Genomic DNA, 19,981 nt, shown 5'->3' with positions numbered 1-19,981 from the left:
AGAGATCCTGTCTCTGTTAAAACAAATAAACTAGTCAGCTGCAGTGGTGCGTGCCTGTAGTTCCAGCTACCAGGGAGGCTGAGGTAGGAGGATTGCTTGGGCCCAGGAGGTTGAGGCTGCAGTGAGCCATGATCACACCACTGCACTCCAGCCTGGATGACAGAGCGAGACACTGTCTCAAAATAAAATTTAAAAATAAAATAAAATATTTTTCACATCCACTTTCACCTGGCCTGCCTCCCTGCCGAACCCCGCTCCCATCTATGGCATTCTGGAGGTTCATTGCCTCTGGGTACAAAAACCTTCAGAGATGCAGACAAACGCATAATTTGAAAATCTGATGGCCGGGCGCGGTGGCTCAAGCCTGTAATCCCAGCACTTTGGGAGGCCGAGGCGGGTGGATCACGAGGTCAGGAGATCGAGACCATCCTGGCTAACACGGTGAAACCCCGTCTCTACTAAAAAAGTACAAAAAGCTAGCCGGGCGAGGTGGCGGGCGTCTGTAGTCCCAGCTACTCGGGAGGCTGAGGCAGGAGAATGGCGTAAACCTGGGAGGCGGAGCTTGCAGTGAGCTGAGATCCGGCCACTACACTCCAGCCCGGGCTACAGAGCGAGACTCCGTCTCAAAAAAACAAAACAAAACAAAACAAAACAAAAAAGAAAATCTGCTTTGGGGATGCCTCCCAAAAGCTTAATCAGGCCAAATAAGTCTCTGGGTTCTGGGCCTTTCCTTGTCATTTCTGTGTATCTGTTAAGGGTGAAGCAGGGGTTAAAAACTATACTTTTGGCAGGGCGCACTGGCTCACGCCTGTAATCCCAGCACTTTGGGAGGCCAAGGCAGGAGGATCACTTGAGGTCAGGAGTTCAAGACCAGCCTGGCCAACATGATGAAACCCCGTCTCAACTAAAAATACAAAAATCAGCCAGGCATGGTGGCGGTGCCTGTAATCCCAGCTACCTGGGGGGCTGAGGCACAAGAATCGCTTGAACCCGGGAGGCGGGGGCTGCAGTGAGCCAAGATAATGCTACTGTACTCCAGCCTGAGCAACAGAGTGAGACTCTGTCTCAAAAACAAAAAACAACACCATCAAAAACCTGTAGTTTGTGGCTCACGCCTGTAATCCCAACACTTTGAGAGGCTGAGAGGGAAGGATGGCTTGAGCCCAGGAGTTTGAGACCAGGCTGAGCAACATAGCAAGACCCCGTCTCTAAAAAAGAACCTGCTCTTTGGTCCTTGTTGGGGTTTCAGAATTCAGGTACGTTGTAGAATGGGGGTGGGAGGTGTGGGGATGATGACATTTCGCCTCTTTCATACTCTAGTGTCACTGCTTTTGAGAAAAAGTCCGGCTGGGCGCAGTGGCTCATGCCTGTAATCCCAACAATTTGGGAGGCTGAGGCGGGCAGATTACGAGGTCCTGGCCAAAATAAGTGAAACCCCGTCTCTACTAAAAATACAAAAATTACCTGGGCATGGTGGCGGGCGCCTGTAGTCCCAGCTACTCAGGAGGTTGAGGCAGGAGAGTTGCTTGAACCCAGGAGGTGGAGGTTGCAGTGAGCTGAGATCATGCCACTGCATTCCAGCCTGGTGACAGAGTGAGACCCCATCTCAAAACAAAACAAAACAAAACAAAACAAACAAAAAAAAAGCAAAAGTCCTGTAGGGCCAGGGCAAAGCTGGCATCAGTAACAAAGACTGAATATTAAAAACAGCTTCCCCTCCACCCCACCCCACCCCACTGCCCAGCCATGTTTAAATGTAAGAAATTCTTTTTAGGCTCGTCTCAGTATCCATTCTTAACATAGACCATTGCCTGAGAAGAAAATTTTCCTAAAATAATTGGAACAATATACGTTAGAGACACTTATTTTTCTAAACGTAATTGCAATGTTTTGGGAGACTAGCACATTTTTTCAAGATAGATTGGCCAAAACTCAGTTTTGTAAATTCTATATGATTGGGTTTTCTTTCCTTCTTTTTTTTTTTTTTCTTTTTTGAAATGGAATCTCACTCTGTTACCCAGGCTGGAGTGCAGTGGCACAATCTCGGCTCACTGCAACCTCCGCCTTCTGGGTTCAAGCGATTCTCCTACCTCAGCCTCCTGAGTAGCTGGGATTACAGGTGCCCACCACCATGCCCAGCTAATTTTTGTATTTTTAGTAGAGACGGGGTTTCACCATGTCAGTCAGGCTGGTCTCGAACTCCTGACCTCATAATCTGCCCGCCTGGGCCTCCTGAAGTGCTGGGATTACAGGCGTGAGCCACGGCGGCCAGCTGGGTTTTCTTTTTTAAATGAACATGTGCTTTGATAAGTGACATATTTTAAAACCCATCTTCTCATGTCATAAAATATGACTTGAAAATATTGTTCCAATTATACTTAACCTTCATTTTATTTTGTCTAATAAAGTGTTTAATATTTTCTCCCATCAGGAAAAATAAAATTATCTGCCAGTTGACAGACTAATTAGTTCTTATGCTTTTCCTTTTTATTAAAGTTATTATAAAAGTTAGATCATGATGTCTAACAAAATTAATGGCATTATTTCTGACTTTCTTTTTCTTTTTTTTTTTTTTTTGAGACAGGGTCTTGCTCTGTTGCCCAGGCTGGAGTGCAGTGGCGTGATCTCAGCTTACTGCAACCTCTGCCTCCTGGGTTCAAGAAATTCTCCCACTTCAGCCTCCCAAGTCGCTGGGACTACAGAAGTGCACCACCATGCCCGTCTAATTTTTTTTTGTATTTTTAGTAGAGATGGAGTTTCACCACATTGCCCAGACTGGCCTGTCTCGAACTCTTGGAATCTAGTGATCCTCCCATCTCGGCCTCTCAAAGTTCTGGGATTACAGGCATGAGCCACCACACCTGGTCTTGTTTTTTGAGATAGGCTCATGCTCCCAGGCTGGAGTGCAGTGGCACAATCATGGCTCACTGCAGCCTCGACCTCCCTGGCTCAAGGTATCCTCCCTCCGCAGCCCCTTGACCACAGGTGCACCACACCTAGCTAATTTTTAATTTTTTGTAGAGTTGGGAGTCTTACTAGGTTGCCCACAGTAGTCTCAAACTCCTGGGCTGAAGTGATCCTCCTGCCTCAGCCTCCCAAAGTGTTGGGATTACAGGTGTGAGCCACCAGCCTGGCCCCCTGATTTTCTAATACAAGATTCTTGTTAATTATTCCTCAAAGGGAAACGCTGGAGTATGAAACACACCGGAGCACACATTTATTGAAGGAATTTTATACCTTCTTCCCATAACCTTCAAGTCATAAATTATTTATCATCTTAGTAACACATTAAAGTACAGAGATACACAATAAATAATGAGTGTAAGGACAAATTATCCAAAACATGGGAATAAGGCAACAGCATGGCTGTGTGTCTTTTCACCCCTGCCACCTTGAAACAAAATTTTAAATAGAAATGGGATCCCACTTTATTGCCCAGACTGGTCTGAAACTCCTGGGCTCAAGCAATCCTCCCACCTCAGCCTCCCAAAGTGCTGGGATTGCAGGTGTGAGCCACTGCGTCCTGCCGTGGGATTACTCAGTTCTCTAGGAGAAGGTATCTGTGTTTGACTGCTTGACTGTTGCTTAGGGACCACACTCTGTGAAGGTACTTGTGAACTTGCATATGTTTGCTCAGGAGAGATGCAAATTATTTCTGTTGTGTAGAGAAGGTAACCTCAAAGATTACAGTTGTGTGTGTGTGTGTGTGCGTGTGTGTGTGTGTTTGAGATGGAGTCTCACTGCACTCAGGCTGGAGTACAGTGGCACGATCTCCACTCACTGCAACCTCCGCCTCCCAGGCTCAAACAATTCTCCTGTCTCAGGCTCCCGAGTAGCTGAGACTACAGGTGTGCACCACCACACCCGGCTAATTTTTGTATTTTTAGTAGAGACGAGGTTTTACCATGTTGGCCAGGCTGGCCTCAAACTCCTGACTTCAAGTGATCCACCTGCCTCAGCCTTCCAAAGTGCTGGGATTACAGGTGTGAGTCACCTCGCATACCTTAGTTTCCTAACCCTTTGGAATATTCTAGGTTAAGCAAGATTCCTGTAAGTGAAAAAATAACATGTATAATTTACAGCTACTTGATAAGTCTTAGTTAAGCTTTCTTGGTATACTTGCCAGAAATTGATGAAGGGAATTCACTTTGGTGATTGAGTAAAAAAAAAAAAAAATGGTTTTGCAAGTCAGGTGAGTTCTACTTCTTAGCTTTCAGCAAATTAGAAGAGAACTGAATAGATTTGTCAGCAGGTAGATCATTAAAAATAGTTTGTGCTGATAGATTATGCCATGATTTTGGCTATAATTCAGAAAAAAATTCAGGGAATTGATTGAAATTGCTGTATTCAAGTGCTTTCCATTCCCATCTCCTTATTTATGTGAACAAAGTTTCTCAATGCACACATTTTTAAAACTAAAAAAAATAGGCCAGGCGCGGCAGCTCATGCCTGTAATCCCAGCCCTTTGGGAGGCTGAGGGAGGCAGATCACGAGGTCAGGAGATTGAGACTATCCTGGCTAACACGGTGAAACCCTGTCTCTACAAAAATACAAAAAATTAGCCGGGCATGGTGACAGGTGCCTGTAGTCCCAGCTACTTGGGAGGCTGAGGCTAGAGAATCGCTGGAACCCGGGAGGCAGAGATTGCAATGAGCCGAGATCACGCCACTGCTCAGCCCAGTTCCTGACAACCACTCATCTACTTTCTGTCTCTTTGGATTTGCCTGTTCTGGACACTTCCTATAAATGAAATCATACCAACATGTGGGCTTCTGTGTCTGAACCTTTCACTTAGCATAATGTTTTCAAGGTCCACCCATGTTGTAGCATGTAGCACTATTTCTTATTCCCTTTAATGGCTGAATAATATTTCATCGTATGGACAAATTTTATTTTATTTATCCATTCATCAGTTGACATTTGGGTTTTTTAATGAGCTATTATGAGTACTATTGCTATGAACACTCATATACAAGCTTGTGTGTGGACGCATGTTTTCAGTTCACCTGGGCATATACATAGGAGTAAAGTTTCTGGGCCTCATGGTAACTCTGTTTCACCTTCTGAGAAATTGCCAGATTGCTGTTTGCCAAGGTGACGGCAACATTATACATTCCCACCAGCAATGTATGAGGATTCCAATTTCTTCACATCTCTATCAACACTTGTTATTGTCCATCTTTTTTATTATAGTCATTCTAGTGAATCTCTTTTTTTTTTTTTTTTTTTTTTGAGACGGAGTCTTGCTCTGTCACCCAGGCTGGAGTGCAGTGGCCGGATCTCAGCTCACTGCAAGCTCCGCCTCCCGGGTTTACGCCATTCTCCTGCCTCAGCCTTCCGAGTAGCTGGGACTACACGCGCCCGCCACCTCGCCCGGCTAGTTTTTTTGTATTTTTTAGTAGAGATGGGGTTTCACCGTGTTAGCCAGGATGGTCTCGATCTCCTGACCTCGTGATCCGCCCGTCTCGGCCTCCCAAAGTGCTGGGATTACAGGCTTGAGCCACCGCGCCCGGCCTCTTTTTTTTTTTTTTTTTTTTAGACGGAGCTTCACTCTTGTTGCCCAGGCTGGAGTGCAATGGCAAGATTTTGGCTCACTGCAACCTCGGCCTCTGGGATTCAAGCAATTTTCCTGTTTCAGCCTCCCAAGTAACCGGGATTACAGGCATCTGCCACCACACCTGGCTAATTTTGTATTTTTAGTAGAGGTAGGGTTTCACCATGCTGGCCAGACTGGTCTCGAACTCCTGACCTCAGATGATCCACCTGCCTTGGCCTCCCAAAGTGCTGGGATTACAGGTGTGAACCACTCTGCCAGCCCATTCTAATAGATATTTAATCAATCTATTCCTTAGGACTTTTTATATACAAGACTGTGATCTGCAAATACAGACAATTTTATTTATTCCTTTCCAATTTGAATGCTTTTTATTTAATTATCTTGCTTAACCTCCCTGGCTAGAACCTCTAGCACAATGTTAGATAGAAGTGATAAGAGCAGCTAGGCGTGGTGGCTCATTTGGGAGGCCGAGGCGGGTGGATCACCTGAGGTCAGGAGTTCGAGACCAGCCTGGCCAACATGGTGAAACCTCATCTCTGCTAAAAATACAAAAAATTAGCCAGGTGTGGTGGTGAGCACCTGTGATCCCAGCTACTAGGGAGGCTGAGGCAGGAGAATCACTTGAACCCAGGAGGCAGAAGTTGCAGTGAGCCGAGATCACACCATTGTACACCATCCTGGGCAATAAGAGCAAAACTCCATCTCAATAAAATAAAATAAAAAAGGAAGCGGTAAGAGCAGACATCCTTGTCTTGTTCCTGATGTAGGGGAGAGATTTCAGTCTTTCACCAGTAAGCATGATGCTAGTTGTATCCTGCAACTTTGCTAAACTTCTTCATTCATTCTAACAGAATTTTTTTTCTGTTTTTTTTCTGCTACAAAAAAAAATCTACATCTACAAAAGATGGTCTTTGTAGATGCTCTTTACAGGTTGAGAAATTTCCCTTCTAGTCCTAGTTTGTCAGGTGTTTTTATCATTAAAGGGTGTTGAATTTTGTCAAATGCTTTTGCTGCATCTATTGAGATGATTATGTGGGTTTTGTCCTTTATTCTAGTAATACATGTATTAAATTAATTGATTTTCCCATGTTAAGCCAACCTTGCATACCTGGGATAAATCCTGCTTGGTCATGGTGTATAATACATTTCACATGCTAGTGGTTTTGGTTTGCCAGTATCTCACTGAGGATTCTTCCATCTGTATTCATAGGAGATATTGGTCTGTGGTTCTCTTTTCCTATGATATCTTTGTCTGATTTTGGTATTACAATACTATTAGCCTCATAAAATGAATTGAAAAGTGCTCCTTTCTCTTCCATTTTTTGGTAAGAGTGTCAAAATTTGGTATTATTTCCTTTGTAAATTTTGGGTAGAGTTCACCAGTGAAACTGGTTTGGCCTAAGCTTTTCTTCGTAGACAGTTTTCAAACTACTAACTCAAGCTTTTTTTTTTTTTTTTTTTTTTTGAGACGGAGTCTCGCTCTGCCGCCCAGGCTGGAGTGCAGTGGCCGGATCTCAGCTCACTGCAAGCTCCGCCTCCCGGGTTCACACCATTCTCCTGCCTCAGCCTCCCGAGTAGCTGGGACTACAGGCGCCCGCCAGGTCGCCCGGCTAGTTTTTTGTATTTTTAGTAGAGACGGGGTTTCACCGTGTTAGCTAGGATGGTCTCGATCTCCTGACCTCGTGATCCGCCCGTCTCGGCCTCCCAAAGTGCTGGGATTACAGGCTTGAGCCACCGCGCCCGGCCTCAAGCTTTTTGTTATAGGTCTATCCAGATATTTTATTTCTTCTTGAGTTGTTAGTTTATGCCTTTCCAGTAAATTCTCAAGTTCATCTAAGTTGTCTAATTTGTTGTCATACGGTTGTTCATAGTATTCCCTTTTCATTTTTTCTTTTTATTTTAGAGACAGCGTGTCACTGTGTTGCCCAGGCTAGTCTCAGACTCCTGGCCTCAAGCTATCCTCCTGCCTTAGCCTCCCGAGTAGCTGGGATTACAGGCATGTGCCACTGCACTGAGCTCCATCCTTTTTTTTTTTTTTTTTTATTATACTTTAAGTTCTAGGGTACATGTGCACAACGTGTGGGTTTGTTACATATGTATACATGTGCCATGTTGGTGTGCTGCACCCATTAACTCGTCATTTACATTAGGTATATCTCCTAATGCTATCCCTCCCCCCTCCCCCCTCCCCACAATAGGACCCGGTGTGTGATGCTCCCCTTCCTGTGTCCAAGTGATTTCATTGTTCAATTCCCACCTATGAGTGAGAACATGTGGTATTTGGTTTCCTGTTCTTGTGATAGTTTGCTGAGCATGATGGTTTCCAGCTGCATCCATGTCCCTACAAAGGACACGAACTCATCCTTTTTTATGGCTGCATAGTATTCCATGGTGTATATGTGCCACATTTTCTTAATCCAGTCTGTCACTGATGGACATTTGGGTTGATTCCAAGTCTTTGCTATTGTGAATAGTGCCACAATAAACATACGTGTGCATGTGTCTTTATAGCAGCATGATTTATAATCCTTTGGGTATGTGCCCAGTAATGGGATGGCTGGGTCAAATGGTATTTCTAGTTCTAGATCCTTGAGGAATCGCCACACTGTTTTCCACAATGGTTGAACTAGTTTACAGTCCCACCAACAGTGTAAGTGTTCCTATTTCCCCACATCCTCTCCAGCACCTGTTGTTTCCTGATTTTTTAATGATTGCCATTCTAACTGGTGTGAGATGGTATCTTATTGTGGTTTTGATTTGCAGTTGTCTGATGGAGAGTGATGATGAGCATTTTTTCATGTGTCTGTTGGCTGTATGAACGTCTTCTTTTGAGAAGTGTCTGTTTACATCCTTTGCCCACTTTTTGATGGAGTTGTTTTTTTCTTGTAAATTTGATTGAGTTCTTTATAGGTCATCCTTTTTATTTCTGTGAGGTTGTAATGTCCCCCTTCTCATTCCTGATTTTCATAATTTTTTTTTCTTTTCTCTTCCCCCCCGCCCCTTTAGTTAGTTGTTTGAATTTTGCTTGGTCAGTCTAGCTAAAGGTTTGTCAAGTTTGTTGATCTTTTCAAATAATCAGCTTTTGGTGTGGTTAATTTCCTCTATTTTTTTTTTAAATTCTCTATTTCATTAATTTATGCTCTAATCCTTATTATTTCCTTTCTTTTGTTTGCTGGGGGCTTAGTTTCTTCTTCTTTTTCCAGTGTCTTAAGGCAGAAACTTAAGAGTATTGATTTGTGGTTGTTCTTCCTTTTAAATATAGACAGGTACAACTATAATTTTCCCTACAAATACTGTTTTAGTTGCATCCCATACATTTTGGCATGTTGAGTTTTTATGTTCATCCATCTCAAAGTATTTTCTAATTTCTCTTGTGGTCTATTTTTTGACCCATTGATTACTTATGAGTATATGTTTAATTTCCACATATTTTTGAATTTTCCTAATTTCTTTGTGTTATTAATTTCAAACTTCACTCCATTATGAACAGAAAACATCCTTGGTACAACTTCATTCCTTGTAAACATATTGATGCTTGTTTTGTGGCCTAGCGCATAGTCTGTCCTAGAGAATGTTCCATGTGCATTTGAGAAGAATGTGTATTCTCTTGTTGTTGGGTGGAGTGTTCTACAGATGTCAGTTAGCTCTAGTTGGTTTATAGTGTTGTTCAAGGCTTCTGTTTCCATATGGATCTTCTGCCTATCTACCTGTTTAGCTCTATCTGTTATTAAAAGTGGGATATTAAAGTCTCCGACTATATTGTGAATTGTCTATTTTTCCCTTGAATTCCATCTGTTTTCTGCTTTATATATTCTGTGGCTCTGTTTTTAGGTACATGTTTTTAATTGCCATATTTTTCTGATGGATTGACCTTTTTATCATTATACAATGTCCCTGATTACTTCTAGTGACATATTTTCTTTGTTTTGAGATGGAGTCTTGCTCGTCACTCAGGCTGGAGTGCAGTGGTGGAATCTCGGCTCACTGAAACCCTGCCTCCCAGGTTCAAGTGATTCTCCTTCCTCAGTCTCCTGAGTAGCTGGGATTACAGGCGCCTGCCACCATGCCTGGCTAATTTTTATAGTTTTAGTAGAGACGGGGTTTTATCATGTTGGCCAGGCTGGTCTCAAACTCCTGGCCTCAAGTGATCTGCCAGCCTTGGTCTCCCAAAGTGCTGGGATTACAGGCATGAGCCACTGCGCCCAGCCATATTTTGTTTTAAAGTCTATTTTGTCTGATATTAGTATAGTCACTGCAGCTTTCTTATGGTTACTGTGTGTATCATTTTCCATTAAAAATTTTTCAACCTATTTGTATGCTTAAATCTAAAATATGTCTCCTATAAATAGCATATAATTGAATCTTGCTTTATTAATATTTTTTTAAAGCTGATTAAGGCTGGGTGTGGTTGCTTACACCTGTAATCCCAGCACTTTGGGAGGCTGAGGCAGGTGGATCACCTGAGGAATTCGAGACCAGTCTGGCCAACAAGGTAAAACCCCGTCTCTACTAAAAATACAAAAGTTAGCCAGGTTGGCCGGGCGCGGTGGCTCAAGCCTGTAATCCCAGCACTTTGGGAGGCCGAGACGGGCGGATCACGAGGTCGGGAGATCGAGACCATCCTGGCTAACACTGTGAAACCCCGTCTCTACTAAAAAATACAAAAAACTAGCCGGGCGAGGTGGCGGGCGCCTGTAGTCCCAGCTACTCCGGAGGCTGAGGCAGGAGAATGGCGTAAACCCGGGAGGCGGAGCTTGCAGTGAGCTGAGATCCGGCCACTGCACTCCAGCCCCGGCGACAGAGCGAGACTCCGTCTCAAAAAAAAAAAAAAAAGGCCAGGCATGGTGGCTCACACCTGTAATCCCAGCACTTTAGGAGGCCGAGGCGGGTGGATCACAAGGTCAGGAGATTGAAACCACCCTGGCTAACACGGTGAAACCCTGTCTCTACTAAAAATACAAAAAATTAGCCAGGCGTGGTGGCGGGTGCCTATAGTCCCAGCTACTTGGGAGGCTGAGGCAGGAGAGTGGCGTGAACCCAGGAGGCAGAGCTTGCAGTGAGCCGAGATTGTACCACTGCACTCCAGCCTGGACAACAGAGCGAGACTCTGTCTCAAAATATAATAATAATAAATAAAATCAATCAATAAAATAAAAATAAAGCTGATTAGAAGCTGCATGCATGGGTGAGCTTGTCAACCGGTGACCTTCACCAGTTGTAATCTGATTGGGCCATTTCACTGGGAAACTCCTAATGTTAGTACCTTTGGGTCCTTCCTCTTGAGTTGGTCTGAGTACTTACAGAGGAGCCCTTCCATTTCCCACCTGAATGGAATAAGCCTGGCTGCCAGGCTTGTGGGAGCTGAGTCAGGGAGGGAGACTGTGATACCATTCCTCACGTTAACTTTCACTTGAAACCTAGATTTTTGGTATGGTAATTTCCCCTCAGTTGTATTCATATCCCCTCCTAGCAGAATCCTCTAGTCTTCTGCTCAGCTGGGAACGGGTCAGTAGCCTGGGTACACAGTGGTGGGGAGGAGCTCTAGATCCCCAAAATGTCTTAAGCTTTCTTTCTTTTCTTTCTTTTTTTTTTTTTTTTTTGAGGCTGGGTCTCACTCTGTCACCCAGGCTGGTATGCAGTGGCTTCATCACAGCTCACTGCAGCCTCGACCTCCCTGGGCTCAGGTGATTCTCCCAACTCAGGCTCCCAAGGAGCTAAGACTACAGGCCTTATGCCACCACACCTGGCTAATTTTGTTGTAGAGACAGGGTTTTGCCATGTTGCCCAGGCTGGTCTCCAACTCCTAGCCTCAAGTGATCTGCCCACCTCAGCCTCCTAAAGTACTAGGATGACAGTCATGAGCCACCGCACCCGCTGTCTTAAGCTTTCAACCCGACCTGTTACAGTCCTTCATTTACCCCTCACTGATCAGAGGAACCTGGAACCACTCATCTTTGGGGTGGGGGTTTGCAGTGTTTTGCTTTTAATCTATTAAGTTAGTTACTACAAGTACACCTGTTTTCCAGTTTTCAATTTGTTTGTTTGTTTTAGAGACAAGGTCTCACTGTCCGCTAGGCTGGAGTGCAGTGGCGCAATCATAGCTCACGGTGACCTGGAACTCCTCGGCTCAAACAAGAATCTTTTTTTTTTTTTTTTCTTTGTTTCAAGTTTTAATCAAAGCTTTTATATAAGATTACTTTATTCCTGCATCTTCTCAATAGTTTCTTCCTTGTATTTGCCCTTTTCCTTTCCTACTTGGCGAGACTTGGCTTTCCGTTCAAGGATCTTTTTGCGGTCTTTGTCCAGTTTTAGCCTAGTGATAACTACCTTGCTGGGGTGAATGCCTACATGGACAGTTGTGCCACTAGCCTTTTCCCGCTGCACCCGTTCAATGTAGATAACATATTTCTTCCTGTAAACCTGGACTACTTTGCCAATTTGCTGACCTTTATAGTGTCCTCGTACAACCTGAACTTCATCATCCTTTCGGATGGGCATAGATCGCACGTTGTACTTCTGTCTCAGCTCTTTGGAAAGAGGGGAAGACATAATCTTCCTGCGAATGTGGGAAGGTGCATTGAAATGCCTTTTGCGATTCTTGCTTCGGTCGGAAGTCACAAAGGGATTAAATTTCATTTTGGCCGCTCCCGCTTCGGTGATGGCCGCAAAAGGGAAAAGCAACAAGAATCTTTTTGTTGTTGTGTTTTGTTGGTTTGCCGATGTCTACTCTTTCTTACTTTTTGTGTCTGTGGGTTATGTGCCTTGCCTGCTTTTGTAACCCTCTACTGTCATTTTAATGGAGTTTTGGTGTCGGAGGAGTGAGATTAACCTGTATGGTCAATTGGCCATCTTTTTTTTTTTTTTTGAGACACAGTTTTACTCTGTCACCAGGCTGGAGTGTAGAGGCATGATCTTGACTCACTGCAGCCTCACCTCCTGGGTTCAAGTGATTCTCCTGTCTCAGCCTCCCGAGTAGCTGGGATTACAGGTGAATGCCATCATGCCCGGCTAATTTGTATTATTAGTAGAGACAGGGTTTTGTCATGTTGGCCAGACTGGTCTCAAACTCCTGGCCTCAAGTGATCTGCTTCTCCTGGCCTTCCAAAGTGCTGGGATTACAGGCGTAAGCCACCATACCTGGCCATTGACCATCTTTAATTGAAGTAGTTCCACCTTCTTCTATTTAAAGCTTTGGTTCAGATTAATTCCTTTTTTTTTTTTTTTTTTTTTTTTTTTTTTTGGAGATGGAGTCTTGCTCTGTCGCCCAGGCTGGAGTGCAGTGGCACGATCTCGGCTCACTGCAAGCTCCACCTCCTGGGTTCACGCCATTCTCCTGCCTCAGGCTCCTGAGTAGCTGGGACTACAGGTGCCCACCACTGCGCCCGGCTAATTTTTTGTATTTTTAGTAGAGATGGGGTTTCATCGTGTTAGCCAGGATGGTCTCGATCTCCTGACTTCGTGATCCACCCGCCTTGGCCTCCCAAAGTGCTGGGATTACAGGCATGAGCCACCACGCCCGGCCTAGATTAATTCTTTTATCTATACTTTTGGAACTCTCTTCCTAAGGCTCAAGATACGGCCTTTCCCATTTTGGCTATTGCAGACTCTAAGAGGACATGATAACCTTGGGCTTGTAACTGCACCTGAATACCAAAGATGTGTATTACTCAGGATTATTGATTGCAAATGACAGGAAGGAGCTTGATGTTTTCCCCTAAAGGAGAAGTCCAGGGAGGTTCTCAGGCAGGCCCTCCACAACCTGGCTCTAGTCTCAGCAGCTCAGAGCTTTGCAGCCCCAGAGGGAAAAGGCTCTTCTCTTTCCCAGTGGTTTCAACAGAAGCCCCAGTCCCGTGCTCCTCTCTGAACTGAGTAGGGGGCCTGACTGGCTGGCTGGGTCAGAGGACGAGGTGAGGGAGGCAGGGTTGTTCCCTCAAATAGCATTGCAGTACTGATACCAGAAGAAGGCGGAACAGATGCTGGGTAGGCAGAAATAACAGGTGTCCACTGCAGGGCGATCATACCAGCCTCATGGCCTTGCTGTAAGTTAAACCCTTAGCTGGGTGCCTGAAACATTAAAAACACTAGTTGCTGTTGCTGTTGTTACGACTGTCACTGTTAACAGGGAGACGTTGTGGCTCGCCTTTTTATCTTGAACAACACATTCCTTTGCTAGGGCCAGAAACAGGCACAGAGCCTGTTTCCCTCAGCCCCCTGGCCATGCAGTTGGCAGTGAGGCTCAGCAAAGCCTCCTGATCCCATGTTCTTCTTTCCGATGGGTCTCCTCTCCTTATCACTCTCCAGTTCATCCCTGCTGCTCCTCCAGGTGTCACACCTTGGCCTTACCCTTCTCATTGAAAGAGCACACATGTACTTTGCCACGTACTTAGCTGCTATCTTGGAGTGATTACTTGGAGTGTGGGTGTTGTTGCTTTGTGATGGTTGCTCAAATAAATTATAAACTGCTTGGGACTGGGGCCAGGGTCTCATATGCCTCCAGCTAAACCCCTTTCTCCAAGGCCTGGAATGCAAATCTGGCCACACATCAGGATCCAATAAGTCCCAGGCAATCGAGGGGTCTAGCTGGTGGCAAAGCCTGGAGGGAGGACATCAGATCAAGGGGCATTTGGCCCATTTCTGCCAGTTAAGGACTGGGGTCCACTGCTAGTCACTGTGACAGAGCCTTTTCTATATGTTGGCAAAGCCAACCTCTCCTATTCCTTAGTAACATTAATAGAATCCTGATTTTTTAGAATTGTAAAATTTCAAATATAGACCTTAAGACTTGTACTTAAAAACAGACTAAAGGCTGGGTGCAGTGGCTCATGCCTATAATCTCAGCACTTTGGGAAGCTGAGGCAGGTGGATCACTTGAGGTCAGGAGTTTGAGACCAGCCTGGCCAACATGGTGAAACTCTTCTCTACTAAACCATTCTCTACTAAAAATATATATATATATATATAGCTGGGCATGGTGGTACGCACCTGTACTCCCAGCTACTTGGGAGGCTGAGGCAGGAGAATCACTTGAACCCAGAAGGCAGAGGTTGCGGTGAGCCAAGATTGTACCACTGCACTCCAGCCTGAGCAACAGAGCGAGACTTCATCTCAAAAACCAACAAACAAAAAACAGACTAAATAAACTTTTATTATGAAAAATGTATAACCGATTTAAAAGAGAGAATGGTATAAAGAACGGCCATGTAGCCGTCATTCAGCTTTAACACATGGCTAACCTTGTTTCTTCTATTACTTCCCACCCCATTCATTATTGGATTATTCTGAAACAAATCTGGACACATAATTTCATCCATAAATTCAGTAAGTATTTCCAACAGGTAATTTTTGAACATATATGCTAGTAAATATATACATACGCACAATATCATATAAAACACAATAACTATCACAAAACACAATACCTTTATCACCTATAAAAAAAAAAAATCACCAGGTGCGGTGGCTCACGCCTATAATCCTAACACTTTGGGAGGCCGAGGCAGGAGAATGGCTTGAGCTCAGGAGTTTGAGACCAGCCTGGGCAACAGAGTGAGATCTCACATCTAAAAAAATCCCAAATAATTACCTGGGGATGGTGGCGTGCACCTGTGGCCCCAGTTACTTGGGAGGCTGACGTGGGAGGATCCCTTGAGCCCCGGAGATCGAGGCTACAGTGAGCTATGATTGTGCCACTGGACTCCAGCCTGGGCAACAGAGTGAGATCCTTTCTAAAAATAATAATAATTTATTCATATCATAACATACTACTTACTGTTTAAATTTCCCCAATTGTCTCACAATTTTTTAAAAAGCTGACTTGTTCCAATAGGTTCCAAAGATGCAAGGTCCACATTACACTAGAACCCCAATTTTATTCAAGGGGGCGATGTGCCCAGGTGAAGAAGTGTATTTCCCAACATTCCCGAAGCAGGGTGTGGGCCTGTGGCTCAGTTTGGTCCAAGAGGTTTAAGTGGAAGCGTGAGCGAGGCTTCCAAGACTCCTTAAAAGGAGCTGTCAGGCCAGGTGCCGTGCCTCATCCCTGTAATCCCAGCACTTTGGGAGGTGGAGGTGGGTGGATCACTTGAGATCAGGAATTCAAGACCAGCCTGGCCAAGATGGTGAAACCCCGTCTCTACTAAAAATGCAAAAATTAACTGAGTGTGGTGGTGGGTGCCTATAATCCCAGCTAGTCGGGAGGCTGAGGCTGGAGAATCACTCGAACCTGGGAGGTGGAGGTTACAGTGAACTGGGATTGCACCACTGCACTCCAGCCTGGATGACAGAGTGAGACCCTGTCAAAAAAAAAAAAAAAAAAAAAAAAAAAAAAAAAAAAAAAGGAACTGTCAGCTGAGAAGAGCACTTTTTCTCTGGAGCCCCAGCAGCTATATTGAACCAGGAGGTGGCTTTGCAAATGGAAGTCAAAGCTAGAATGACAGACAGAAAGAATAGGAAATGAATTTCCCATTCTTTATTTCCAGTCTTTATTATAGAATCATTTAAGATTAGGTTTAGTTGTAATAAGTAGAAAATTAAAAAATTTATAGCAGTGCCTTAAATATGCTACAAATTATTATTATTTTTTTGAGACAGGGTCATGTTCTGCAGCCCAGGCTGGAGTGTAATATCACGATCTTGGCTCACCGCAGCCTCAACCTCCTGGGCTCAAGTGATCCTCACACCTTAGCCTCCCTTGTGGTTGGGACCACAGGCGTGTGCCATCACGCTGGGCTAATTTTTTAATTTTTTGTAGAGATGGGTCTCCCTATGTTGCTCAAGCTGGTGTGGAACTCCTGGGCTCAAGTGATCCTCCTGCCTTGGCCTCCTAAATTGTTGGGATTACAGGTATGAGCCACCGTGCCTGGTCTATTTTTCTATCTCACATAAACCTAGTTAAGAGATAAGCAGTATGGGGAAAATACAGTGGTTCCGAAAAACCACAGACTATTAGGTATCTATTGCTGCATAATGGATTACACCCAAAACTTAGAAGCTTAAAGCAGCAAACCCGCATTCCCATCTTTTTCCCAGTTTCCGAGGGTCAGGAGTCCGGGAAGCTGCTCCCAGGCTGCTGCGGCTCAGGATCGCTGATGCGGCCTGCTGCAGCCTTTCCTAGCTGCACCGGGTCCGGGCATCCACAGTCGGCTTACGCGCTGGTTGTCGCCAGGCCTCAACTCTTGCTGGCTGTTGGTTTAGGGCTTCGGTTCCCAGCCAGGTGGGGCACTCCAAAGGAGAGGGCAGCTCAAAACAATCCGCTGGCTTCCCCCAGAGCAATGATAAGAGACAGAAAGAGGGAGCTAGAGAGAGCCCTGAAGGTGGACGCCGCAGTCTTCACTCAATCTCCGCAGGGAACGCCCTGCAGGCCCAGGTATCCTTCCCGTCCCTTCCACCTGCCCCTGTGCTCCAGGTCCCCCAGGCTCCAGCCCTGCAGCCCGAGCCCCACCCACTGTCCTCGCCTCCCGCCCTCCCGCTTCAGGTCTCTGCCTCTCCCTTTCTCCCTTTCCCTCTTTCTGTATCCTTTGCTTTGTGCCTCTGATGCCTGACCTGGCCCCAAGCCAATACTCCACCATCCCACCCCTTTCCCACCGTGCCCCCCGGTCACGTGCCCCTGGGCCAGCCAGAACGCTGACCCCTCCCCAAGTCCACTCCCCGCTCTCCGCACAGCACGGGCCACGCCCTACCCGGGTGCCCTCCCTTTAACCAGCTCCTTCCCATCCAGCCGGGTCCTGATCCAGCCCCCTGCTCCAGGATGCCCCCTCCTAGCGATGTGTGAGGCTTTCAAGATCCTTCCTCCTCCTTTCCCGACAGATCGGCGTGGGGAGGTGGGCTGAACCGCCCCTCTCGTCGTCACCCCTTGCCTTGGACGCCCCGCCCTGCTGGGAGGGTTTGGTGGCCGTGGCTGGCACTGCGGCAGTGTCCATGTCAGCTCTGACGCCTCTACCGAACTCCCTGTTTTGGGGGCTCTTTCCCTACAATGGTCACGTCGATGAGGAATCTACCTCCCTCCCTGCCCGGTTCCCACCTCTCGGGTGGGGCAGATGCCAGAGGCCTCCGGGGTCCACGCCCGCGGGCTCCTTGGACCGCCCAGCCCCGGCCGACCCCGCCCCACCCAGACACCCGCTCGCGAGCCGGTGCCGAAGCACGAGGCACGTACGCCCCCTGGTGGCCGAGGCGGGGACGGCCGCGTGGCCTCCGCAGCCTCGCCCCACCCCGCCTGCCCCGCCCAATCCCACCCACCCAATCCGCCTCCTCGCCCCGCCCTGCTCACCTGCTGGGCTGCGCTGTCCACGCCTAGAGCCCGGGGCAGCTCGAATTCCGCGGAGGACAGGTGTAACCCACAGAGTGATTCCCTTACCGGGGCCTGCTAGACTCCGGCCCATGAGGCAGGGCTGGCGGCGTTCTCACGTCCTGGAAGTCACGGCCTTTAGGGGACCGAGGCGCTGCCCAGGCGCCCCTGACTGCCAGCTCCGGCCCTGCTACCCAGTCCGCCCCCAGGGACCGGACTGGGTGCGCCGTCCACCATTCCAGTCCCTGGAACATTATCTGCGGATTGGGAGGTTCTGGGTTCTGCCCTAGATTCCCAAGCAAAGTTGCTCCTTTGCTCTTGTGACTTGCCTGCTTTGTAGTTTTTGTTTTGTTTTGAGACGGAGTCTCGCTTTGTTGCCCAGCCTGGAGTGCAGTGACACGATGTCGGTTCACTGCAACCTCCACCTCCCAAGGTTCAGTCGATTCTCATGACTCAGCCTCCCGAGTAGCTGGGATTACAGATGTGTGCAACCACGCCCGGCTAATTTTTGTATTTTTAGTAGAGACGGGGTTTCACCATGTTGGCCAGGCTGGTCTCTAACTCCTGACCTCAAGTGATCCACCCACCTCGGCCTCTCAAAGTGCTGTGATTACAGGCGTGAGCCACTGCGCCAGGCCTGCTTCTCTAAAGATCCCTGCTGCACGGAGAGGCTGCTAGGGCCCCCGCTTCTGGATAGGTAGCCAGCTGTGGCTATTATCACATTTTTCGTGGTATATAATTTTAATTAATTTTTAATTTTAAAACGAGTGTAAATTGTTCTGCAAAACAACTTTGTTTTGTAGGACCACGTGTCACTTTAAATGTTGAAAGTGTAGCGTCCAAATTGAGATGTGCTTTGTGAAATACCCCCTGGATTTCAGAGTTAGCACAAAAATAAGAATCCAAACTATCTCATTCTTTTACTGTGAATTACATGCTGAATTTTTGTTGTTGTTTTTTGAGACAGAGTCTCACTCTGTTGCCCAGGCTGGAGTACAGTGGCGTCATCTCGGCTCACTGCAACTTCTGCCTCCCAGGTTCAACTGGTTCTCCTGCCTCAGCCCCCCAAGTAACTGGAATTACAGGTGCCTGCCACCATGCCCGGCTAATTTTTGTATTTTTAGTAGAGCCAGGGTTTCACCATGTTGGCCAGGATGGTCTCGATCTCCTGACCTCAGGTGATCCGCTTGCCTCGACCTCCTGAAGTGCTGGGATTACAGGCGTGAGGCACAGCGCCCGACCTCATGCTGAAATATTTTTGATATATTGAGTTAAATGAAACATTTAACCTTTTTTAAAAAAGGTTTGAATGTTTTTACTAGATTTACTAGAATCTAAAAATGAGATTTACTAGAACTAAAAACATTTACTAGAATGTTTTTAATGATAAATGTAGATCACATTCTATTTCTCTATTTCTGCACTAGGAAGTGGGTTTGAGGTAAATCTGGAGTTTTATTTTCTGGCCCTACTGCAGGCACCGGAGGTTGGGGACACCATTGTCAGTGGAAATGGGGATATGTACGGGGAAAGGCCCTGATCCTCAAGAGACCATGCCCATAGAGTGAGCCCTGGGCAGGAGGTCAGCCAGGGAGCATCTCACAGGGGCCAGGTGGCATGAGGGTCACACAGACACAGGTACCCACAGCCCCAGCGGGCACTGGGGGCAGGCACTCAGCTTGGCACAGCATGATTCTTGGAGGGAACACATATGGATGGCCTGAGGACCCAGGTTCTAGCCCGGTTATGCCGGGCCTATGTGACTAAGCCACCTGGCACAGCATAAGCAGTTAATGTCCTGATCTACTTACCGAAGGGCTCACTGCAGTGAGTGAGGCTCGCGAGGGGAAGCCGTCTTCAGCCCTGCCCATGGTGGTCCCCTCTGGAGGAAGGCATGTTTCTGGAATTCTGATTTGTTACCAGCACATAATTTTCAAACTGGCAGAAATGCATTGTTTAGACGGGTGCAGTGGCTCATTAGAGCATTCTTACTTTTGTGCTAACCCTGAAATCCAGGGGGTATTTCACAAAGCACATCTCAATTTGGACGCTACATTTTCAACATTTAAAGTGACACGTAGTCCTACAAAAAAAAGTTGTTTTTCAGAACAATTTACACTCGTTTTAAAATTTAATCCCAGTAC

The 19,981-nt window shown here is 46.4% G+C and overlaps 1 protein-coding gene across 1 annotated transcript; it reads right to left on the bottom strand.

Annotated features, from left to right (window-relative positions):
* Positions 1–11,697: 11,697 nt before the first annotated feature.
* Positions 11,698–12,245, bottom strand: LOC115898138 (60S ribosomal protein L26-like). The gene has a single exon (XM_030931838.1). It carries the CDS (start codon positions 12,191–12,193, stop codon positions 11,756–11,758), a length of 438 nt encoding a protein of 145 aa, XP_030787698.1. The 5' UTR covers positions 12,194–12,245; the 3' UTR covers positions 11,698–11,755.
* Positions 12,246–19,981: the final 7,736 nt, after the last annotated feature.

Source organism: Rhinopithecus roxellana, chromosome 6 (genome assembly GCF_007565055.1).
Source record: "Rhinopithecus roxellana isolate Shanxi Qingling chromosome 6, ASM756505v1, whole genome shotgun sequence".
In the NCBI taxonomy this organism is placed as follows: domain Eukaryota; kingdom Metazoa; phylum Chordata; class Mammalia; order Primates; family Cercopithecidae; genus Rhinopithecus; species Rhinopithecus roxellana.
The sequence above is the reverse complement of the archived record's forward strand: the minus strand, read 5'-3'. Positions and strand labels throughout refer to the sequence as shown.